The 25728-nt window shown below is 46.3% G+C and overlaps 1 protein-coding gene across 1 annotated transcript in view; it reads left to right on the forward strand.

The window, feature by feature from the left end:
• The window catches only part of LOC138580751 (uncharacterized), a 333494-nt gene that overhangs the window by 304273 nt on the left and 3493 nt on the right, over positions 1-25728 (forward strand). The window contains exons 16-17 of the mRNA XM_069651540.1: positions 1842-1954; positions 8801-8894. Coding sequence (XP_069507641.1) covers positions 1842-1954; positions 8801-8894 — 207 coding nt within the window. The remainder of the gene's footprint in view (positions 1-1841; positions 1955-8800; positions 8895-25728) is intronic.

Raw genomic sequence — 25728 nt, forward strand, 5'->3', positions numbered from 1 at the left:
GAATAGTCATAGAAGAAACGTAGATAAAAGTGTTATGATCTGTCACTGGCCTAAGATTTAACAGATAAATCTTTCAGAACTTCCCCAAAAGTGAAAAATATTTGTATGCATCCAATGCTTTACATAAATAAGAACATGCTTTCCATAAGGCTCCACGGCAATTATCCATTGTATGACCTGACATGTTTCGGGCAGACTGCCTGTTGCTCCACTGTTCTGTGTTGAAACAAACATAACTTGTTTTCTGACATAGATTCTCATCTCACTATAGTTACTAAGCAAGCTAATAGCAAAGCAACCACTCTCAGTAGTAAAACCTTAATGGCGTGGCAAAATACACAGGCAAGACCTGAGTAGACGGGAACAGCTGAACTCTGTGGTGCACACTGGTATAAACAATGCACCCAAGAATCCTTGGTGCATGAAGTCTTTATTTTCACGTCATACTCACCTAACTGACGTGAAAAAAAGACTATGAAAAACACCCTGCAGCTTACAATGCCTGGCACTTACACTTCTCCAAAACAATTTTCAATAATGTTCTCAATCAAATAAATGTAATGTATTTTATAAAATACAAATCGAACACTCAAATTATAAAATGAAAAGATGAAGAATTAACTCAAAAATAATGATATATATGCGTGTACTGAAGAAGGCAGGGGAAAACTAATTTGCGCCATTCCAAAGTGCACTGAAAAACACAACCGGAATTAAATTATTTACGCTCCAATGAAAAGATGATGGTAGTCAAAACACTGGACTAAAGCACAACCATGTCTTTATGGCCATGCTGAATAAAGTGTATACATCTATCCCTGGGCATGACTCTAATGGAACATCACTGCTAATGTGACAAATAACATAATTGTCATCTTCAGTAGCAACAAATCTGTACAATTTAAACAGGAATTAGCTAAACATTGTAGTGTACTGATAGTATGAACCTAATAAAATGCATTATTTAACCAATATCAGGACTTGTTGCAATGATCAATCCCTCCTAAATTATGCAAACAAATGTTCCAATCAATCAATGACCTCGTTCAGTCCAATGGGTTGCCAGCTCTTCTAAGTAATAGATCCAAAATATTTCAAGCTGTCGCAAATGTGCAATCCTGCCAGTGTGCCTTTAATGTGTGGGAATAACCTTGCACATTGTTTTGGCTTGTGGTGTGCCCCAGTTCCAGGAAATCAAAGGCCGCACTCCATTTCACTGTTGGATTCTGGATGTCTCAACAATGTTCAGCTATGTGTTCTTTCAGCTTGTTGCTTGTTTGTCCTACATAAACTTTTCCATGTGGATACTTTAATACATTCATGAGGAACTCTGTCAAACGTCATGAAATATTCATATGTTGCCCTGTTCCTATAAATAAAAGCAGAGGCAAGAAGAGGAATCTGGATCGGGTGTGTTGGTAGGAGTCATGTCTCAGCGGGTTTACAGAGAGCAGTAGCTAAATGCACAGAGGGTGGGTTGTGACAATGTGTGACCCCGGCACTGGCCATATTCAGGGACACCGAGTGTGCGGATGTTCTGGGGCCTGAGCACCCCCGGGGAAAAGCCATCTGCGCTAAATGTCCCTATGCTTACAATGGAGGTTCCTAAAAATCTGCCCCCATGAGAAAATCAAGTCAGCTCCCCTGGCCGTATTTAGCAATATCTGGCTATAGTCCTAGTGCTCGCTGTCTCTGTGACACCCAATCTTAACCATGCTGCCCGCTCCAAGACTCTCTGTTACTCCATATAGCTCATGTTGGCGCCAGTCCAATCCTCTCTGATCCAAGCCCTGGGCCTGCCTTCTGACTGTTTCCTAATATCCATATGTGTTTCTCTGCAGGATGGGAATGGCTCCCAGTGCCTGAAAATCCTAAACAGTCAGGGTGCCGTCACCTGCCTCTGCATCGATCAAGTGAATGGCTGTATTATTGCTGGTGTACAGGACGTTATCAGGTAATGCTTTGCTGGACTTTCCTGCATGCTCTGATATAAGACGGTAGCATTGTCATCAGTTCTAGTTCTTTGCTTTGTCCAGAGCCTTGAGGAGGTTCTCAGCCTCTACATCTCCCGTTCCATGCAGCACCCACTTAGCTCAAACATAGCCTCTAAACACACTGCATGTGGGAACAAATGTCTTAAACCTCAGTTCCCCTAAAAGAAGGCCTATCATTGTGTGCCTCGACTCCCTGCAGGAGATGTCCCCTAGATCATCCTCAACTGTATGCATTTGTAATGGGACTCCCTCCTCCAATTGGATATCCTTGCAGGCAGGGCCCTGTTCCTCAGCCTCCGCTCCCTTCAGCAGGGTACTTCCTTCTTTAGCCTCTTAACTCACTGGTGTACGGGCCTTGCTTCCTCACTCCCTTTACAGCATGCAAGGTCCTCCTAACCCATCCTCTATAGTCATTGAAGAAACTGGATTTACTGCCTGCATGAGACATTTCATGCTATTATTTCCTTTCTTCCCTGAAGGAGGCAGCCAGTATATTTGTTGCAGGTTTTAGGCGTCATACCTTAGCTTCCGTTGCTCCCTGCAGGAAGCTGCCTCTTTGATCAGTGCTGGCAGTGTTGCTCTTAATTCTACCAAAAGTGCCAACCCCAGGTGGTGGCAGTCCTCCTGCCCAGTCTCAGTTCACCCTGCGGGAGGCGACCTCTTTACTCGTTGCAGGTGGTATCCTTCCTTCCTCAGCCTCAATGCTCCCTGCAGGCAGAAATCCTTCATCCTTTATAACTCTATGCAGACAGTAACCCCTGTTCCTCTCTCCCACTGCAGGCAGTAGCCCTTCTTTCTCTGTGCTACATGCAGGCTGTAGCCATTCGTCCTCAAAACAGCTGTAGCCCTTCTGCTTCTGTACTCCCTGCAGTGCACAGCCCTTCTTTCTCTGTATTCCTTTAAATTGTAACCAGGGTCTATGTCATTTAATCTCAGCACATTTGACCACAATTATATTTCAATGCAATTATTTAATTTCAAACAATTTCAATGATGAAGAAATCACAACTTGCTATACTTTGCATTGAAATATTTATGTAATAGAAAAATAATTTCTCAACATTTATATTTAAAAAAAACGAATGTTTTACAGTGTGTGTTGAAGTCCCCTGTCTGGCTCTGGGGACTTCTAGTGGGGTGACTCAAAGGGCTGGGTTTCTCCCCAGTCTAGTGGATGCCAGAGACGGTATGCAGCGGATCCCCTGTTCACCTCAAATAAGTCCCTGTCACATAGCATGGGACAGTCACTGAACCAGTCACTTCCAAGACCTGATACTTAGAAATGATAAGGAATTGAATAACCAATAGTGACATTGCCCCGTTAAGAACTTGGGGATTTAAACCAGAAAGAAAAGCAGATAACACATGCCTACTTTGTCCCTCTGTTAATTTGGGATTTGAAACCAAAACATAAAATATCAAAGCTGCTCTCACTCTGTAAACAGTGAAGTTTCCAGAACCAGGGGGGAATAAAGAACGGATTCCTCTTGGGGTCCAATGGTTCCACCTGGCAACACACCCCAGCAGGCCCTGATGCTGTGGGAAGTCAAGAGCCAAGCCAAAAATGAAATCTAAAATGGCAGAACAGCACTTTGAAGGCTTGGTCCAGGCCACCGGACCCTCAAACACAGGCTACAAATGAAGGCCCACAAATCACAAACCACCACACATCGACTGACAGAGATGAAAAGCCCCATACGGCCACAATCCCAATTGGAGGGGGCCTCAGGCTATGCTTTCAGTGGAGCTTTGTGGGTGTTTGGAGAGGAAGCAGTTGGAATGAGTTTGGAAACTGATGGAGATTAGTTGAAGAGGAGTGCAGAGAGGAGTAGGCTGTGCAGAGAGAAATAGGAGTGCAGAGAGGTGAAGGGGGAGTAGGAGGAGAAACATACAGAGGAGAAGAAGCTTGCAGAAGGAGGGTCTGAGACCAGATTGGAAAAGGAGGTTAGAATTAGGATGAGGTGGTTAAAACACCAGGAAAGGAGGCTGAAAGATCTGGAGGATGGTGGTGAGAATCTGGAGGAGATGATTATAAAAAAGGAGGTGCTTGAGCCGAAGGATAAGATGGTGAAAAGGTTAGGTGTAGGTGGTTGAAATATAAGGAGACGGTGGCTATGACATCAGAAGTTGATTGCGGGAATAAGCAACCTGGGGCATGAAGGTGAACATCAGAAGGAGGTGGTAAAGTTGAGAGACAAGTAGAAGGATGGGGAATACCCAGAGGCGGTGGAAAGAGAGATGCAATGTGAGACAATAATAACCGGAAGGTGCAAGAGGACAACCCACTCGCCCAAGGCAGGGACAGGGGAAAGAACTCAATTTGAAGAGATTGGACCCCAAGTGGAAGGAGGAATATGCTTATGATAGAGTGGGGTCAAGGAGGTTCAGGGTGAGTAGAGCATCAACCCTGTGGGCCAAAAGGTCAGCTCAGGACCCAAGAGTGGGCAGTGGTAGTCCCCAATAGCCCATCCCAATGCAGCCCCTTCCCACCCACACTTGCCCGCTACCAGCTTCTCAACATCCTATGTTGCAAGGCAAGCCTCAACCTTCAAAACCCTGAGCAGTGAAGCGCCCTGAAAGAGAGAGCCACACTAGAAACAAATGTGGGAAGTCATTTTTTTCCTGCTCTCAAAATAATCCCAAAATAAAGGACGAGTGAAGAAAGGTTCTGGAACCCTGCAAACTTGCAAAATAAGGAAGACGGGGTCAGGAGTGCCTTACATTTGAAACGTGAGCAAGAAGGGTCCAGGAACCTCATAAAGCCACAACCAGATACATATGGGCCTCATTACAAGTTGGACAGTATTCTAGTGGTAAATCCAACAGAATTACGTTACCGCCACTTGGTCCGCTGGATTTACCGCCAGATTACAAGTGGTGGTGATGGTGTTAGTCCCCATTAATTCGGAGTCCATAGGACTCCATCAGGGATTTCGGCGGAATTACTACTGCAGTAATTCCACCTATTTTTCCAATCTTTCAACGGAACGTTGGAGGATTTACCTCTAGCATGATCCTGGAGGTAAATCACCCAATCCAGGGCCAAACTCATAGTATGGTGTAGCGGAAAAAGTGGTGGTAATTCTGTTACCGCCACTTTTTCCCCACACTGCCATTCTCGTAATGAGGGATGGGGTACAGTCTAGGTAGGCCACACAGTAGACAAGTGTACGGTCGGGTGAAATTGGAAACCGGTCACAAACCTGCCCCAAAATAGTGCAGCATGTAGAATCAGGAGAAACTGATCATCCCACATTCTTTAAGTTGATTATAGATAGTATTCCAAGCCAGTCAACCTGTGCACATTCATATCCATCCCCATTAAAGCTGCATATTAAAGGGGGATGTTTCTTGGTCTTGTTTCTGATTCCTGTCAACATTGTACCCTTGTGGCTTTTCATTTGCATTGTAATATTGTGAATTAACTAATTCAGGCAAATCTATATACCTAGACATCTAACCATACACTCCAACAATATTACAAATGCTAATTAAAGCCCTTACCTGCTTACCTAATCCCTTCCCCACGCATTCCCTAAACCCAGCCCTATCCTTGGCCTCCCCCCTTTCACAGATGCTAATGTAACTCTAACAGTGTCATGATCCTAACGCTTACCATAACTTGGCCATACTATTTACTTTAATGCTGGCGCCAAGGTAGCCCTTAAATTGACCTAACTCTGACCTTAACCTATCCCTAACCCCAATCTTGCCCTTATCCCTTAGATAAGAATGGGGTTAGGTAAATTGCATTTACAGTAAACTGGTTTCTCAATCACATGTTTTGTTGAAAGGTATAGCAATAAAAACAATGAGGTAAAATGTCAGTGTAACAATAGAAATATGCCTTCCTCTGTCTTTGTACTCCCCACAGGCCGTAGAGCTTGTACCTCTCTGCTATATACAGGCACTTGTCCCACTGCCTCTCTCCTCCCAACAAGTGGTGGGACTTCTTCATCTGTGCCTGGCGTTAGGCCTTCTAACTCTATTACCTAAAGGCAGCAGACCTTCTGCTTCTGAATTACCTACGCAGAGTGGGCCTTCAGCCTCTGTATGCTATACAGCCAGTAGGCCCTCTGGCTTCCTACTACCTACGGGCAATGGGCCTTCAGCCTCTCTGTTTTCTACAGGCAGTGGCCTTCTACCACACTACTCCCTACAGTAGTTAGGTCTTCTGCCTCTCTACTCCCTAAAGACGGAGGACCCTCCTACAGGTGGTAGGCATTCTTCTATACTACTCCCTATTGGCACTGTCTCTATACATCCTGCAAATGGTAAGCCTTCTGCCTCTCTTCTCCCTAGAGGTTGTTGGGTTTATGTCCCCCTACCACCTTCAGCAGTGGGCTTTTTGCCTTTGTATTACCTGTAGGCACTTAGATTTCTGCCTCTCTCCTCCCTACAAGCAGTAGGCCTTCTACCCCCTCGTCTCCCTGGAGGAGGCAGGCCTTTTACCCCTCTATTCCCTGCAAGCAGTGTGGCCTCTTCCTCTGTGCCTCCGACGGGCAGTAATCCTTCTAAATCTGTACTACCTGAAGATGGCAGACCTTCTGCTTCTGAACTACTTACACTGGGTGGGCCTTCAGCCTCTATACACTATGCAGCCAGTTGGCCACCTGGCTCTCTACTACCTGAAGGTGATGGGCCTTCAGCCTCTACTATCTACAGGCAGTGGCCTTCTGTCTCTGTAACTCCTTCAGGCGGTAGGCCTTCTGCCTCCCTACTACCTGAAGGTGATGGGCCTTCTTCCTCTTTACTATCTACAGACAGTGATCCTTTTATCACTCTACTCCCTGCAGCCGGTAGGTCTTCTATCTCTCTACTATGATAAGACAGTGGACCTTATGTCTATGTGTCTATGTCTTACCTCCTACGAGCAGTTGACATTCTGACACTCTACTCCCTATAGGCACTGTCTCTGTACCTCCTACAAGTGGTAAGTCATCAGCCCCTCTACTCTCTATAGACACTGTGTCTGTACAACCTACAGGTGGTAAGCCTTCTGCCTCTCTACTATCTACAAGTGGTAGGACTTTTGTCTCTGTACTCTCTCCAGATGGTGGGCATTCTCTCTCCATATCTCTTTCAGCCAGTAGGGCTTCTGCCTCTCTACTAACTACACACAGTGAGCCTTCTACCACTCTACTCCCTGGAGCCGGTATTTATTGTGCCTCTCTACTCCCTTAAGGTGGTTGACTTTCTGTCTCTATACCTCCTAAACGCGGGGGGCTTTCTGCCTCTCTATTCCCTAGACCTGGTAGGCATTCTGTCTCTCTACTCCCTACTGATGGTGGTCCTTCTGCCTCTGTACTCTCTCCAGTTGGTAGGCCCTTTGCTTCTCTGCTCTCTACAGACAGTGGGTCATCTGGCCCTGTCCTCCCGCCCGGTGGTGGGCCTTCTGTCTCTGTCCTCCCTCCAAGCAGTGGACCGTCTGCCTCTGTTTTCCCGCCGGGTGGTGGGCCTTGTCTCTGTCCTCCCTCCAGGCAGTGGACCGTCTGCCTCTGTCCTCCTGCTGGGTGGTGGGCCTTGTGTCTCTGTCCTCCTTACAAGCGGTGGGCCTTCTGCCTCTGTCCTCCGGGCGGGTGGTGGGCCTTCTGTCTGTGTCCTCCCTCCAGGCGGTGGGCCATCTGCCTCTGTCCTCCTGCTGGTTGCTGGGCCTTCTGTCTCTGTCCTCCCTCCAAGCGGTGGGCCTTCTGCCTCTGTCCTCCTGGCGAGTGGTGGGCTTTCTGTCTCTGTCCTCCCTCCAGGCAGTGGACCGTCTGCCTCTGTCCTCCTGCTGGGTGGTGGGCCTTGTGTATCTGCCCTCCCTCCAAGTGGTGGACCTTCTGCCTCTGTCCTCCTGGCGGGTGGTGAGCTTTCTGTCTCTGTCCTCCCTCCAGGCAGTGGGCCACCTGCCTCTGTCCTCCTGCTGGTTGCTGGCACTTCTGTCTCTGTCCTCCCTCCAAGCGGTGGGCCTTCTGCCGCTGTCCTCCTGGCGAGTGGTGGGTTTTCTGTCTCTGTCCTCCCTCCAGGGGATGGGTCTTCTGCCTTTGTCCTCCTGCCGGGTGGTGGGCATTCTGTCTCTGTCCTCCCTCCAGGCGGTGTGCCATCTGCCTCTGTCCGCCTGGCGAGTGGTGGGTTTTCTGTCTCTGTCCTCCCTCCACGTGATGGGTCTTCTGCTTTTGTTCTCCTGCCGGGTGGTGGGCATTCTGTCTCTGTCCTCCCTCCAGACGGTGGGCCATCTGCCTCGGTCATACTGCTGGGTGGTGGGCCTTCTGTCTCTGTCCTCCCTTCAGTTGGTGGCTCTTCTGCCTCTGTCCTCCCGCTGGGTGGTGGGCCTTGTGTCTCTGTCCTCCCTCCAGGCGTTGGGCCATCTGCCTCTGTCCTCCTGCCGGTTGGTGGGCCTTCTGTCGCTGTCCTCCCTGCAGGCGGTGGGCCATCTGCCTCTGTCCTCCTGCCGGGTGCTGGGCCTTCTGTCACTGTCCTCCCGCCAGGCGGGGGCCATCTGCCTCTGTCCTCCTGCCGGGTGGTGGGCCTTCTGTCACTGTCCTCCCTCCAGGCGGTGGGCCATATGCCTCTGTCCTCCCGCCGGATGGTGAGCCTTCTGCCTCTGTATGCCCTCCAAGCGGTGGACCTCTTGCCTCTCTAATACCTTTATGCAGTGGGCTTTTAATCTATACTACCTGCATGGGGTGGGTATTAATGTGGGTAACCATTCTGTCATTGCATCTATACTCGCTGGAGGAGACTGCCTTTGTTCTTCATGTCAGAGGCAACCTCTCATCCTTTCCTTATGTGAGCACTCAGTTTAACTGCTTTTGTCTTCTCAGGGTGTATGATGCAGAGTCCTGTCTTCAAGTTCAGACTAACCTGGGACACAAGGATTGCGTTCAGTCTGTAATTCATATCCCCGAATTGAAGCAGGTATTTTGTGCCTGTGTGTGTGTGCGTCTGTGTGTCTATCTGTGTTTGGGACCCGGATAAACTTATAATCTTGGTATATGTCTATAGGTGAAATAAGAGTTGAAATACAACCCCAGAACCCATGTATTCAAGAGTAGAAAATAGGAAATTAGACTGCAACACTGGCAAACAGCGGTCCTGTGTTTTCATATCTTAGTGAAGATTCAATTCTGTCCTCACTAGTAAGTTTTGTGTCAACTACATCCTCGCAAGTAAAGTAATAAATAAGTTATCTTTTTTCACTTTGGGTCATCACGTTTAATACAAATACTCACTTCGACTGTGAAAGGTCTTGTGAGGTCCTGGCAGTATAGAAATCACAGACTTTCTGTAAATACAACTCTTCTGCTGCTCACAAAGTAAAGGAGAAAAGTTGTATTGCCTCCACGAATGCATATTTCAGGAGTCCCACAAGCTCTTTCTCCTGCACCCAGTTGAGATTGCGCCACTCAGTTGGGAGTGCTCTCTGGATCACTATTGCACCCACTTACATGCAGTGGTCGAAGTGAGCAGGAACGGTCGGAAGTGGTGTTCCACTGTTTACATTTTGTAATGTTAACAGCTCCACTACTTTCTGCACATAGCTCTCAACTCACATGCTTTTGGCGGGTGTCACCCGCCTTGTAAACAACTGACTCACCCGCCATGCCTCCTGCACGCCCATTCGTTTCAATGGGCCTCTTAACCGACAAAAATAAAATCGGGTGTTTTCACCCGCCTTTGCAACACAAATGGTTGAGAGCTATGTCTGCAATCTTTTTCACCATTCCGGAATGTTCTTTTGAAGTTAAAGCACATATACCCACTTTACCACTGGATATCAGTTACAGCTAAACTGAAATCTGTTTCAACTCAATTGGCGGTCAACCAGCATGACTGCAACCCTTGAAAAATCCTTGCACACACTCTGGTATCTCTATAACACCCTTTTATGCACCACAGAATAGCTCCACCTTGCTATCCTAGGGGAAACTCTTGAGTGTCAAAAGACAGAACCGAGAAAATCTTAAATAAATGAAGTCGAATCTTTACTTTATAGAGTTTCTATGCCATTGAAGGTGCAATAAAATCGAAAGTTTTAAATTGAAGGTTTTAAAAAATAGAATGTAAACTCTCATGCTTTTCTAACATGTAATGGTTTATCCAAGCCCTACGCTGCTTACCTCTACTCTTTTTTTAAATTTGTTTTCGATGCACCTGTTTGAAGAGGAGGAAGCCGCTTCACCCCGCCAGAACACACTTTACTCTACTCTAATGTGACCTCCTTCCCCATAGTTTCTGGTTATTTGTTTTAAAATTCATCCTTCTGGTTTCTGCTGCATTTTAAATGTTGAGTTTTGTAAAATTACTTGACTTTTCATTATTCGATCATTGAAGTCTATTGTTTGGTTAGTTATCTTCCTTACAGACCCACTGCAGAGTGTCTCGCAGCCATTCTGATCACCCTTTATTGTGTGTTCCCCTAATATCACCTTTCCGGTTGAAATCCCTAGCCTGTGGACTACATTCCTTCCTGCAGTGTCCAGTGAAGGCTGCCCCGGCAGTATAAGCTTGAGCTAGGTCTGGATAATGGAAGACTGAGGGAGGGGTTCTATACGAAGATGAGTAAATAACAAGTGTGAGGTTGAGTAGGAAGAATGTTGAAAAAGGAGGGTGCAAAAACAAAGAGGTGATGGCTGGAAGGTTTAGACTGAATCTTAACCACTGGCATTGCTCGGGGCAACCCTCCATACCATCGTTCTTCGCCTGCCAAGCCATTACAGAAGAGGAAAGACCTTATGCAAATCAGGCTTGGCCCCACCCCAAAAGGGGCAGTCCAGCCCGAACTGCTAGGTCACATCCCTTCTGCACGAGACCACAAGCATCCCCAAACATGTTTCACCCTTGTTGGGGCTCATCAGTGAGGAGTAGCTTGGGTCTCTAGGCCCAGCAGGCACGGGACCCACGTCTGGGCATACCCGTCCCACTCGGGGTGACAAAGCAAAAACAAAGAGGTGATGGCTGGAAGGTTTAGACTGAATCTTAACCACTGGCATTGCTCGGGGCAACCCTCCAGACCATCGTTCTTCGCCTGCCAAGCCATTACAGAAGAGGAAAGACCTTATGCAAATCAGGCTTGGCCCCACCCCAAAAGGGGCAGTCCAGCCCGAACTGCTAGGTCACATCCCTTCTGCACGAGACCACAAGCATCCCCAAACATGTTTCACCCTTGTTGGGGCTCATCAGTGAGGAGTAGCTTGGGTCTCTAGGCCCAGCAGGCACGGGACCCACGTCTGAAAAAGGAGGGTGAGCAGGTGGACAAGCAGGAAGCCAGCTAGCGAAAGACCTGCGAGGGGGCACATGGGAAGGTTGGTGCAGGACATGAATATACGCCAATTGGAAGTAACCTAAAAAAGACAGGTGTAAGTATAAGTGATTGTGATGGGCCAGTTGGCTCTTGTGTGCTATGGCACATTACGCAACCTAGGAGACGGAAACTGAAAGCCAGGTAAGAAACAAAGTATGACCAAATATATGTAGGGACCACAACACATTCAACTATATACAGCCCTCCAGATAGGTGTCATGCCAGGCTTTTTTATGCATTCCAATCTTGCAAATATGACATGGCAAATATGACATCTTTTATCTTTCTATGCGTACATTTACGCACCAGTCGAGGGCAGGTAATTTGTCAGAAACCAGAACACGTTTTGATTCTTATCTGCATGGATGAAACTGCAGACCATGAAGCGGTACAGATATTTTTCTCTAAACCGTGTTCTTTGAGCCTGTCAGAAAGAGCACACAGTGAGATGAGAAATGGTTTATTTCTTTTCAACTGCTACTGTGTTTTGAGTCTGGAGAGGGCATTATGCATGCATATTCATTTTCCTAGCATTTTAGGATCATAGTAGTAATACGTTGCAAAATTGGGAAGTATCTTTTTAACAAACAAGTCATGCTTTTTCAGTGAATGCTTACTTGCATTGCGCAGACGTATTTTTCGGAGTTTGTGTTCTGTGCATTTATCATAAAGTTGCATCTATGCAGTGTTTTCATACACAATGGCCCTCATTACGAGGTTGGCAGTAACCCGGTGGTGCTACTGGCTGGTTGCCGCCAACCCTGTATCACTGATTCTGCTGCCTGATATACCAGTGCCACCGGGATATCACAAGTGGCGGCAGAACAGTAAGTCCCCATTTGCATGGAGTCCGTTTGGACTCCATGGGTATGGGGAAACTAAAGCACTGGCACTGTAGCTAAGGGTGCCGGTACTTAAGTGAGAGACATGCCGGTAGGGGCCTGATTTCCCGGCAGGTCAGGCCTGCAGGGGGATCCGTGACACCTACTAGCATTCTCAGAGTATGGCGGTCCGGAACGGGTGCCAGTAAGTTGCTACCGGCACCCTTGTTTCTGGACCGCCATACTCGTAATTAGACCCAATGTGTTGGAGAACATTTTCCACAAGTGTAATCATTTGTTTGAAGCCAGACATATTTGCTACACAACTGTTTTGGTTAGGTGTTCTATTCATTTTGAAATTTAGTAATGTTCTGGTTGCTTGTCGCATACTTACACACTTGCTGAGGCAAACTATTTTTACACTTACAATTTAATTTTGTTAAAACAGTGTATAAATACTTCCCACATTAAAATCTTAACCAGGGGCGCGTGGCCAAGATGGCGGGCTGATCGGACGTGTGGGAGAGGAGCTCCGTCCCTGACCGAGATCTGACAAGTAGTTAACCTGCAAGAAAAACAATTCTACAGCCAGCAGGAGACCCTGAGGAGAATAAGAACCCTGGGGGCTAAGAAGAGTACACCATGAAGCCTCCGGAAGCCGAAACGAAGAAGAAACACAACAGGCGTGGAAACGGGAGGCCCAAAATGAAGATGGCGGGCAGCGCGCAATAACAGCAGGGGTAAAGAGCTGTCTCTCCCTCCTGGTTGCTGCGGGGCCTGGTGAGGGATGCCGTTCCGGGACCAGCGGATGAGGGACACCATACCAGAACCAGCGGGTGCCTAAGACCAAGGTGCGGAACTACGAGGAAGGTCCGGGGGCGGACCCGGAGTGGTTCCTGAGGAAGAGGAGCAGAGGAAGAGCCGAAGCGGAGGAAGCCAGAGAGGCACTGCGGGTTATTCCTGTAAGGGACCGTGCATCCAGGCGGCGCAAGGAGAGCCTGCGGGGAAAGAGGTGAGGAGTGGAGCAGTGCGGCCGGTGGAGGACACCCGAAGTGGGAGAAGAGGAGGAGGAGGCAGCCTGAAGAGAACACTGACCCCACTCCACTGGGTAACGAGGAAAAGACAGTCTCCCAAGTCGAGAATGAAATAAGGGCACTGAGGATGTCCCAGCGAGAACCTCAGGGGGACAATGTGGAGAACCAGCAAGGAAGAACATCAGGCGGAGTGCAAACTAGCTCCCAATGGTAGAACTCAAAGAAGGCGAAGACTTGAAGAGGATAAATGAAGCCTGGAAAGCTGTAAAGCGAAGCTGGCAGGATTACGGTACAAAGTAATACAGGGTATGGAAAGGAGATAAAAGATGGGCAGAGGCAGTGACGTTCACACAAGGCTCGAACAAGGGGGCCACGTCAAGAACCTGGACAATGGTTCCAGGGATAATTAAGAGTTGGGGACTTACAAAAAGACCGGGGGCAACCAGGGGCAGCAGGACAAAAATGTGCTTGTTCAAGGGGTGCAGAGGCTTCCGGGTATGCTGGAGCAATTACCATCAATAACAAATGTATAGGTTAGACTCTTGGAATGTAAGGGCACTGAACATCCCGAACAAAAGTGTCACTGTCCTGCGGGAAATTAAGAAAGAGGGGGCAGGAATTGTATGTCTTCTGGAAACACATTTGATGAAGAGAGACGAGGGTCGCCCCCGCAGTAGCGAGTAACCACTCCAATACCACACATCCGCGCGAAGTAAACGGGCAGGGGGGCAATCCTCCTTCACAAATCTCTACGCATAGAGGGGACCAAGGTGAAACGCAGCCCAGAGGGGAGGTTTGTCCTGGCAAAGGGGAAGATGGGAGGCCTAACATACACATGGGCACCAGTGTATGCTGCCAACCAGGGACAAGAAGGTTTTTTGAGAGGTTCCTGGAGGAACTGAACATATTTGGGGAGGGGGAAATAATAGTGGCCAGGGACTACAACCTAGCGGCAGACTCGATCCTGGATAGATCGGACGGACCGAGAGTGCATGCAACAGGGATAATGTCCAAACAACTGAGAACAAGGCTTAAGGAAGAGGATCTTAACGATGATTAGCGGGCGCACCACCCATGGGAAAAAGACTACTCCTTTTACTCGCGCGTCCCTAAGACACATTCCTGAATAGATTATATTATGGCAACGCAGAGGGTGGTCCAAGTGATTAAAACACGCCCCGGTCTCACTGGAATGGGAAGGAGGGGACACACGGGGGGTGGAGACTGGAAGAATACCTCCTCTGGGATAGTGAAATAAGGCAGCAGGTAGAGAATGATATACATAGATTTACAGAGGAGGGGGATTGCCACTCCAGGAGAGAGATGGGTTGAGTTTAAACGGCAGATTAAGGAATACTTCATTAGGGAAGCAAAGCGGTTGCAGGAAGCATGGTTGGAGGCAGAGAGGGGTTTGGAAAGAGAGATACAGGAACTGGAGAAAACCCACAAGGAAAGGGGAACAAATAAGGTTGCCAGGAAGCTGGCACACGTGAGAAGACAACTCAAACAACTAACTACCAGGTCAATTTAGAGTATTCCCCTAAGAAGCAGGCAGATGTTCTATGAACATGGGAATAACGGGGGGATGATATTGGCGAGACAGATAAAGGCTAGAGAACAGAAGGCGTTTATAACCACTCTGGAGGATAAAAAGAGCAAACAAGTAGGGACGGAAAGGGCTAAACGCAGGATAGTCAGGGAGTTCTTCGCTGACCTCTACGGGGAAGAGCCATCAAATAGGATGGAACAAAAAGTGTACCTGGCGGGTTGGAAGAGACCAAGATTATCCCCCGAGCAAAGAGACCAACTAGAGGAACCCATCACGTGGGAAGAGGTACAGAGGCCAATAACTCATCTGAAACCGCTTAAGAGTCCGGGGGAGGATGGGCTAACATCAGCATTCTACGCAACATACAGTGAACTACTATCCAAAGGCCTGGCGGTAGTATTCAATGACTTCTGAGAGAGGGGTGAGATATCCCTATCCATGAACATGGCGCACATCAGTCTTATACCAGAGCCAGGAAAGAACTCACAACTATGCTCCTCATACCATCTGATAGCACTCATTAATGTGGATGCAAAAGTTTACACAAGAGTAATAGTGGCTAGGCTGGAAGGGGTGCTCCCAGGTTTGATAGCACAGGACCAAATGGGGTTCATTCAGGGTCGGAATACTTTTGACAGTATAAGAAGGGTCCTGCACATAATTGATAAGGCTACAAGGGGGGATGCCAATGCCCGCATGCTTATTAATGCTAGACACTGAGAAGGTGTTCAACCGCATCAACTGGGATTTCATGGTCCAAACACTGAACAGGGTGGGAGTGGGACCGAGCTTTCTATAAATGATTCGAGCAGACTACCAGAATCCCTAAGCCAAGGTTAAAGTGAATGGGAGGCTGACCTACCCATTCTCACTTTGGTGATGGAGCCCTTTGCGCAGTGGATAAGGGAAAACAGAGAGATTCAAGGAGTTAGGTGGTCAGGGGCACATCACAAGATGGGCCTGTTTGCTGACTATGTGGTTCTGATGGTCACCAGGCCGGAGACATCACTTCCAGCAATAATGGAAGAGATAAATGCCTTCTCTGAGGTATCTGGGTTCAAAGTAAATTACTCAGAATCAGAGATCTTAAATCTATCGGTCCGGGAGAGAGACCGTGAATGCTTAGAAAATAACACACCGTTTAGGTGGGCAGCGGGATCAGTTAGATACCTTGGGGTGAATCTGATATCTACCATAACACAAATAGTTGGGGCAAACTATCCCCCGTTAGTGAAACAAATCAAAGCAGGTCTCACGAGGTGGGAAGGTAGAAACAAATGAACATATCATGGCTAGGGAGGATAGCTGCTGTCAAAATGAATATACTCCCCCCGACTGCTATATCTCTTCCAGTTGATCCCTCTGCCCATGCCGGGGAAGCTGATGAAAGAAATCCAAGAGAGCATCATGGGCTTTATCTGCAATGGGAAAAAAACACGGATAGGGAGAAGAATCCTATACAGACATAGGGCCTAGGTGTGAGTGGGGTGCCCCAATGTGCTAAAATACCTCCAGGCAGCATAAATGAGAGTTAAAGCAGAGTGGGGGAGGGACTGAACGTAACAGTAACCTCCCCAAACTCCCCTACTCTCAACTCTCCCCAAATACAATAAGGACTGTCATTATTAGTTCGGTCGATAATCAGTTTACTGACTTCTGAAGGATGTAAGGATAACTCGGGCCAGACAACATTTGACCATGAGATTCGATGTAGATTTTAGCATTGAGCTCTTGGCTGTCTACGCTATCGTATCGCAACACACTGCATCCCATTAAGCACTACTAGTTCCAGTAAATGAAGAGTATCGTTAATCATCAAAAGATAATTCTGCTATCAAACCTCAAAACACATAATGCAAGTCGTGTTTGCTTTACTGTGTAATTGGCCAGGTTTTTATTGTGTCTTAGAAATGTAAATATGTTGTAAAAACCTTTTTTGGCATTAGCTGTTTCCGTAGAAAAAAGAATAAAATACATTCAATAAATAAAACCACAATACACAGTATACAATGTTGTTCTAAAATCAGGTTAAAAGAAGTAATTCCATTATAAAAGTAACATAAAACATTGATACCAATTCATGATAGGACAGTAAAATGTTCAGACTGCCTCAATTCCCCCTGCATGTCCATACTTTAACTTGGATGAGCTTTATTCGTCGATCAAGATCTTAGGCCATTAGTCAAAAGAGCCTTATCTCTTCTTAGCCAGGTTCTGTGGATATATTTGCAGACAAAATGGGCCAAACTCAAGTCTGAGGGCTACTTGCACAACCGTGTAGCGTTCCCGGCTGTGAGAACACAATGTAAACGGAACATAGGTTTCAAATATGTTGCTCTAACACCATTCAAATGTTCACACAGTAATAGAAAACGGACCATTCTTTCCACACCCTTATCACAAAGCGTGGACACAGAACCTTCTGTCCCAACCCAATTTTTAATACTGGTAAAGTACCAAAGCATAATCGCATATACAGTGCACGAGCATATGGTGGATTACGTATATCCAGATAATTTTCAAAATCATGGGTCTGTTTTAGTTCCAGATACAACTGACCCATCTCCAAGGCCATTGTAACTGTTGAAGCCCTCATCGCTCTATACCCCTGAAAGGCTTTTTTCACCCTAGCTTTTGCACTAGTATCCATTTGGTGAGGATTTTGCCAGCAAATAGAAAGACCCGGCCGGGCTAGCCATCCTTGAACATGGGCCTTGATTACCTGGTTCGCCCAAAGCCCCCCCACTTGAGAACCGGATAGCCAGGTAATCGTACCAGTCCACCTGTTCTAAGGTGCTGCCATTCATTTGCAAATTTAGCAGTTTTACCATCGCCTTTTTTGATGCAAAGACAATTACCTTCATTTTTATGGCGTTGATCTCTAGCCCCAACTTGTCGCATTCATTTTGAAAAGTTGCCAGTGCCTGCTGCACTCCCACCAGGGATGTGGACATCAGGACTGCATCATTCGCGAATAAGAGAACCGGGATGCATTCCCTCCCCATTTTCAGAAGGTCCGCCTTTTCCTACTACAGCCTCTCTATGATTGAATTAATATAGAGGCAAAATAGAATGGGGGCAAGGACGCATCGCTGGCGTACCCCCCTGGCCACCTGAAACTGGCCCTTGACTTCACCCCCTAGTCCCCATCGTACGGCTGCCATGTTATTTCCATGCAAGAGTTGGATAGGGCCTAACAATTCCTCTTGGATGTTTTTGGCCCGTAAGACAGCTCAAAGAGGATTTCTTGGCGTGCTGTCGAACTTGGCCTTTTTGGTCCACAAAAACCACATACAGGTTGGTTTTCAAGATCCTTAGATGCTTTTGGATGACTAAATGGAACCTAAAGCTCTGGTCAATTGTGATTTTTCCAGCTTCGACCCCTGCCCGCAGATGTCTTAATTGGTTGGTTTCCTTGACACATGCCGTGAGTCGCTGCAAGAGAACCTTGGCAAAAAGGTTTTTCCTGCAGCGTCTAACAGAGAAATGGGCCGGTAGTTTCCGGGATCTGTCTAGTCCTGCTTCTTAAACATGGGATGATCACCGCTGATATCCAGGATTCCGATACCCGTTCCTGCTGTAATATGGCATTGTATACCCTTGTGAGCACCGGAGCCCAGAATGCCATTTCACTTTTATATAAATCGACCAGGACCCCATCCGGACCCAGAGCTCCCCACACCCTCCTTCTGGAGTGTTATTGCCCTTGCCACTTCTTCCACTTTTATGACTAGGTGGGTTTTAACTCCTCAGACCCCTTCTACACTAGAACCTACATCAGGCCCCGATGTTCCCCTGTGTGCCTAGGTGGGTAGGCTATATAAGGCCTCTAAGTGATTACACCACCTTGGTTATGTTTTCTGAAGCACTAACATCCCCCTTTAGGTCAGAGTCAGTAATCAACCTCCAAAACCCCACATGGTCATTGGATTGAGCATAGTCCTGAATCGCTGCCCATCTATACTGCATATACATGGCGTTTTTGGTGGATATAATATTCTTATAGGCTCTCCTCAATGACTCTTCTCAAGAGCTCAAATGTGCAGACCTTTGTAGAGGAAAAATGAAGGGCATATTGAGTGACTTAGCCTCCTGTATTATTAACATCCCCTTCTGCAATGTGCTTTAGGAAGTGGACCAACTGTAGAGTGACTGGGAAATGGTACACAAATCATTTGTTCTAAGGTTGAATTGTTTCTAATTATAATGTACTAAATTGTTACTCTATGGAGTTATTCTGATTCTGGAAGCAGAGTTAGCCTTCTAATTTGAACTAGTAGCTATCAATTCCATATTAGTTCTATCTGTGAGGCGCTTCCACTGCTGAGGCAATTAACTGCTCCTGTTCTATGTGGGTGGTGCTCCTACTGCTGTTATGCTATTCCTATTCTATGTGAGGGTGGCTTGGATCAATTACCCCCTGCTGGGCAAGTTATGTGAGAGGGGAATTTGGACTGCTAAGCCTATGCTGTTTCCGTTAAATGCAAGTGTATCTTGGATTTCTGATGCCCTTCATTTACCTGTTCAGCGTGGAGGTGCTTGCACTGCTCCATCCCATGCAGTTTCTTCTCTGTGAGTGGAACCTCGACTGCTGTGACCGACTTCTCTGTGGTAGTCTTGTCCTGTTGAGACCCAGATCTACAAAGGTCCATGGAATAGCTCTTCTATATTAGGAGGGGAGTGTGCATACCGGAATCCTATTTGGCACCTGTTCTATAGACCCATTCTGTATCTGTGTGGGTATCTTCTACCCTTGCTTAAATTGCACTGATCCACTCCACCTGTTCTACATGATAGAAGCTTGCATTGCTGTTGCCCTGATTTGCCTTTTCTGTTTGTGTGAGGGAAGCCTGATCGGCTTCTGCTCAAGATGACCTGTTGTGTGTTAGCGAAACTTTAAAATGTTTCTGCTGCTCTTGTAGCTTTTCTTTGCAGGCAGGGGTAGCTTAGTTTTAGTGCTCATGTGTTCCATTAATGAGAGGGTGTTCTTTCTACTCCACACTGTGTTATCTGTTATTTATGAGAGAATCCTGCTTTTTTATCATGATGTGGACCGCTGCCGCATAATGATTTCCATACAGTTTTAACTGTTTGGATGAATCTGAATTCTCACATACCTTTTACTCTTTAGTGGTGGACAAGACTCATTTTTACTCCTTTCAAATCGCATTTACTCTCAAAGTTTAAAAATACTCCCACCTTAAAATCTTATCTGGAGTACTGACTCTATATATATATATATATATATATAAGTTCAGCGATGAACCAATTGGTTCAAGATATAAAGGTCCCTTTCAACTGGGTCTGAAAATAATGCAAATAATGCAAATGATAGGTAAGTGCCTACCACCAGTGATGATAGAACTATCTTGCATTCGCAAGCAGGGAGATCTCCTTTCTTTATACATTTTGTATCATCACTTACATAAAATGAGGACATATAATTCTGTAGTTTTCAAAACCATATATAAAAAAGGAAATAATACAATTATTTTTTACAGTTATATTATATTAGACATTTTCAAAATGTACAATGAAAACATGATGTTCCATTGTTATATAGTGAAGTGACATTAAACGTTTTTCACGTTGTTATGATTTCACAAAAATACATTTTACATCAAAAAGAGGTTTCAACACATATCAAAGTGAAAGATATAGTGTACACTCTGTATGTTCCCAACGCATTTGAAGTCACAAGTTGGGCCTTCCTCAGGAGAATAAACCTTTGCTTTGCCCTCTTCTGAAAGTCAAATGAAAATACTCCTCTTATAACTCAAGCCTTATAGGAAGAGATTCAACCAAGAGAACATTAACTAACTGCACCACATTTAATCTTAAAAGGACCAATATCATGTATATTTCAGAACTGTACTAATATGCAGATAAATAACAACAATTAGACCATATAGGTCTCACAGAGTTGTCTGCCATTACAATGATCAATTTATGTACAGAAGCCTCTTATCTATCATTGAAGATTTATAGGCCAACTACTTAATTCTATTCCTCGGCTTTGGAAGCTTCCCTCAGGGCGAGCCAGATTCTCAAACAAAAAAATGTCTGCCCAATTCACAAAGGGCATCTGAATGAGCTTTGCGCATTTGCGCAAATAAGGGTGCCTTTCTGGGCATTTCAACGTGCATCCCGATTTTACATACGGGATGTGCTGGCCCAGTCATGATTTTCATTTGAAGTGTGACAGCAGTGGGTTAAACCACAGCTGTCACACTAGCAAGTCGTCTCAGTGAAATGCACTGCCAGCAATCACGTGGTTGCTGGGAGCCTATCATACATTGGTGGCAGGAGCACTCTAATTTACACATGAGACCAGAAAGACTGGGCTCATGCACCTTTCTGAAAAGAGGTAAATGTATGATTACTCACTAGAGCATAAAAACGAAATTAAGTTTTATGAATAGACTTGATAATCTATTTTACCTCTCAACATGCCACCAACAGAATGCAGGGGCTCCTCACATAGAAGCAACAAGGCCTCTGTCCCGTAAGAGTGCGGGAGCCGAAATCCTATATAGAACTAAAGGGGGAAAGAGACGAAAACTCAAGCTGTCAACCAGTCACCTCACAAGTTCTCCACACTCATACCACTAAGACCTTCTAGGTTAAGGAAATCAAGACCAAAGCTAGGGCCATGGTGTGTGAAACAGAGAGAGGACTAACAATGCGGAGAGACTACCCAGCCCAAAGTCCCACATCAAAAACTGTGAACCATCCCTAGGAACAGGGCCCATCAGCCAATCACAAAGGGAAACACACTGGAGTTACCAATGGCCAGGGAGAGACTTGAAGGCAAGGTGAAGGCCCAATTAAAGAAGAGACAGGAGTAGAAAGCTGTGGGACTCCAGAGAAGGTGTTCATTTGGAGGCCACTGTTAAAGAGTGCCGAAGGGGCTGGATCAGGAGATACATGGCCAGAGGAGAGTGATCAGGAGGCTGAGCAAAGGAGGAGTAAGTAAGGTAAGGAGAGGATAGTGGTCTGGAGGAGAATCCCAGTGGGCTGGTACAAAAAGACAGAGGTGGCTAGAGCAAAGCGGACCCAGGAAACTAGGAAAAGAAGGGGACTGGAGGCTGGAGGAGAGACTGAGAAGGATGTGCTAAGAAGGTGATTAAAGAGGAAGCGGTGAATATTGAGGAGGAGGCGGTACATGTTACAGGGGTGTCTGAGGAGGACGTGGTATATAGAGAAGATGTGGTGGTACCTGGTACAGGGGTACTTGAGGAGGAGATGGTATATTGGGAGTAGGAAGTGGTACCTGATACATTGGTGTCTAAGGAGGAGCAGAAGGGATGAACTAAGAAGGGGAGAGAGGAGTTCTGGAGAGAGGATCTAAGGATCAGGCGGTGAGAGGAACTTGGGAAAATGATATGTAGAAGCTAGCCCTTACCTATATAGGTGCCTAAAGACAATGAGACTAAAGAGAAGATGGTGAACAGTGAGGAAACTGTCAATGGGAAGGGTGAACACTTGAGAAGTAGAGGAGAGTGTGGAGGAAGAGAAGATCAGGGACAGAACAGAAGAGCAGTAGAAGGTTGTGATTGAGAGAAGATACTAGGTGAAGCCTGGGATGGGTAGATCAACAAGCACAAGGTGAAGCATCAGGGACATGCAGGAGAAACACAAGGAGAGAGAGGAAGAAAAAGAAGCAATAAGAGAAGGTCATAAAGAGAGAGATACTGGATTTGGGAGGGTAAGACCCAGGACCCGAAGAAAGATAGACGCAATAGGCCTAGCAAGAACTGTATTAAGAGCTTAGCATGACTCTGTGTCTTCCTATGGCTCCTACCTGAGTTTCAGCCCATCCCGACTCCCCCAACAGAACAACCATCCGGTTCCAATGCAGACTTGAGACCTGGAAAGAGAAGGAGGCCTCCCCACTCTCCGCTAGCTGCACAAGGACATCGCCAAGAAAGCTAGAAATTCTACAGACTGTGAATTTGCTGAAACACTGAGAACCATGGGAAGGGACTCTGAGAAGCTGCAAGAGAAATTGTGTAAATATCAATAGAAAGTAAATAGGTAAGTTCACAACAGTACATCCAAACTTCATCAAAAGAAAATATCAATTTATTCAGAACAATACATTTTTTTAAAAATAATTTGATTAAACACATTCAATATGTAAAACATATAGGGCCTCATTACAAGATGTGCGGAATGGGTTTAACAGCGCCGGTTATGGTGCCGACGCCATTAAACCCACTCCGCATGATTACGAGGTCCCCTCGCGGGACCCGCTCTGGATGTCTGGTTTTACCAGACGTCCAGATCAGGTCCCGTGAGGGGACCAGGGAGCTAACAACGGGCCGGTCATAATCGGCCCGTTGTTAGCTCCCGCACCCATTCACATTGAGCCCTATGGGAGCTCAAATGGGGAAGGTCCGGGCCCTGGTTCCCTGAAGGAGGAATTACCGGGCCCTCCGAACTCGGAATGGCCCAGTAATTCCCCATTCAGCAAACCCGGACCCGATTTTGGAGGCAGTCATGGCGCCAATAGCGCCATGGCTACCTCCAAAGTCGTGATGAGGCCCATAATCTCAAAATAGCATAAAAAAACTTTCATTGTGAGACATTTTATTTTGAGTTACTTATGTTTTGTCTGATTGAACATCGATCTATTCACCACCTTGGCTTTGTTGTCTTAAACCGCCGAGAGATACCAGGTCCTGGGCTTAATGTCAGACTTCTGTCAGACTTTCCGTCTGAATGTGTGAGTCGGAGCCAAGCAGGTCAGGAATACTATTCTTCCCCTCAATGCTGCAGTTCCTCAGGTAAAGACTGACTGGAGAAACACAGGACTGAGTGAAAGATTTGTAGGTGGGCTGTACAGAGAAATTGCAATGGGTTAAGGGACTAACCCCCCTTCATTATCTATTTACCTTGTGCCCTTAGCTGTAGCTGGAGACACGAGTGAGCAGATAGATCAGCACCAGCTGCAGGAGTTGGATAGCACTTGGTTCTACAGAATGGGCCATGGAAGAAAGGGGTAAATTACCAGCAATCTAGGGTTCAATCAAATGTTCCAGAAACAAGGGAGTAATCCAAAGCAATCCACAGGCAATCCAGGGGTCCAAAAAAACAATTAAGCAATCCAGTGTTCCCAGAATCCAGATAAGTAATCAAAGACAGCCCAAGGACAATCCACTGTTCCAAGTATCCAGGGAAGTCAACCAAGGTAATCCAGAGGCAGTCCAAAGTTACATACACCAGGTAAGCAATCCAGGATCGTCGAGCCGACAAAGAAAAATTCCTTGGGAGCAGGCCAAGGTCAGAAGCAGGGAAAACAACGAGGTAAATAGAAGCACAAAGTACACCACACAACTGCCGGAGCTCGTTGAGAAGTGATGCGACCGCAAGACAGCTTTCCTTTATTTTCAGAGAGGCTGATGATGCGTGCGTGCCTGCATAGCATACTGGGTGTTCCGTCCGCGGTATGCCTTTCACGTCTTGTGGTTTCCTCGCAGCGGTTCTCCATTACGTGCCAGGCTAGTTTCTAGCGACGGATCCCAAAGCTGACAGGTTCTTCATGCTGGCGGCCCATGACACTGACCAGGTAAAGAACTATTCAGACACAGAACAAGTTATTTTGCACACTCTTGGCATAAGGAAGTTGGTTTGGTTCTCCCCTTAACTCACCCCAATAAAAAAAGAGTTAAGATAAGTCATTCCTATCTGGCTTGTGTAGGATCCCGCTCGGCTTTGTGAAAGTTCAGTTTTATAGTTATGAATGAAATTATACATTACATAACATACTGCAATCTGGAAAATGCAATAGCATAGCAGCACATATTCTGAGCCGGTGGGTCTTTACGGCTATTCATGGTCGTTAAAGTAAGATTGTCTGATAAGATAGTCTATGCAGGCTGGGCTGCAGTTTTGAGGTTGACAGATGAAGAGGCACTCATGAGCAATTTGCTGGGCACATCGGATGGGAAATGAGGAGCCTAGTCCAGAATAGAGGTGAGTAGCGGGCCTGGGAAACATGTGGTTCATAGTTGATTGTATCATTGAACAGCTGTTAAAATGTATCCCTTATTTTGACTTTTTGCCTGACAACCTCTGGTTGGTTGGGAAAAGCAACAAGTGTGCTCTCTAACCAAACTTAGGAGCAGCATTGGATTCACTAAGAAGTAATTACATGTGCTACAGCTTCTAGTGATTAACAAAACTGCTGCAAAACAAAACCCCTGCACGAAACGTCAGTAAAATGCAAAAGATCATGGCTATCCTACAAAGGGTAGATCTGAGATAGGATGCAGAAATATCAGCCTACAAATTCTCCAGGGCCAACACCGACAAATCATGGTAATGCAAACCCTGGCTGGGACTAAACAAGGCAGGTCAGTGTTGCAAAGGTACCTCTGAGACAAAGAACAAACGGGCACTGCAAAATAGTCCTGTAAAGCAGGGGATCACCAATTAAAGTAGCACAATGGGGGGGGACCAGTCAAATCTACACAAGGAAGAGCGATTCAACCATAGCGTTCTTTGATCACTAAGAAGGCAAATGCTGCAGGTTCAGAAAAGGCCCTGCTCACATGAGTCAAAAGAGATAGGCTCTGTGTTGTCCTCACAAGTGAGTCTTGGCACTCTCATCATGCTGAAGCTGATCTGCAGGCTGTGCGGCTTGGATTCATAACTACTAGTATTTGAAGCCAACACTAACTTCTGTGACATGCTGTTAGAAGCAGAAGTCGGACACAAAGTTTGTTTTATTAGTGTGAAATAAAGACCTAACTGTCCCTAACACTTTTGGGATACCCCCTATCTAAGAAACAAGTCTCGGGTGCAAGTCATCAGAATATCCGTATAACTAATAGGTCGTTCCCCTGTCCAAAACTCCTGGCCTGACCCTATCACTAGTAAATAGAAAATAACAAAATAGTGCCCATAGGAGGCCAACTCCCTCCTCCTAGTAAGAAAAGAGACTTTTCTTGGAGATCATAACAGTTCAAGTGCAGGAAGGTGACCATGAGAATGCCTCCTTTCTTCTGATAAACCAGTCTCTTCCCAAATTTAACCAAGA

This window comes from Ambystoma mexicanum, chromosome 3p (assembly GCF_040938575.1).
Source record: "Ambystoma mexicanum isolate Mex_15411 chromosome 3p, UKY_AmexF1_1, whole genome shotgun sequence".
In the NCBI taxonomy this organism is placed as follows: Eukaryota; Metazoa; Chordata; class Amphibia; order Caudata; family Ambystomatidae; genus Ambystoma; species Ambystoma mexicanum.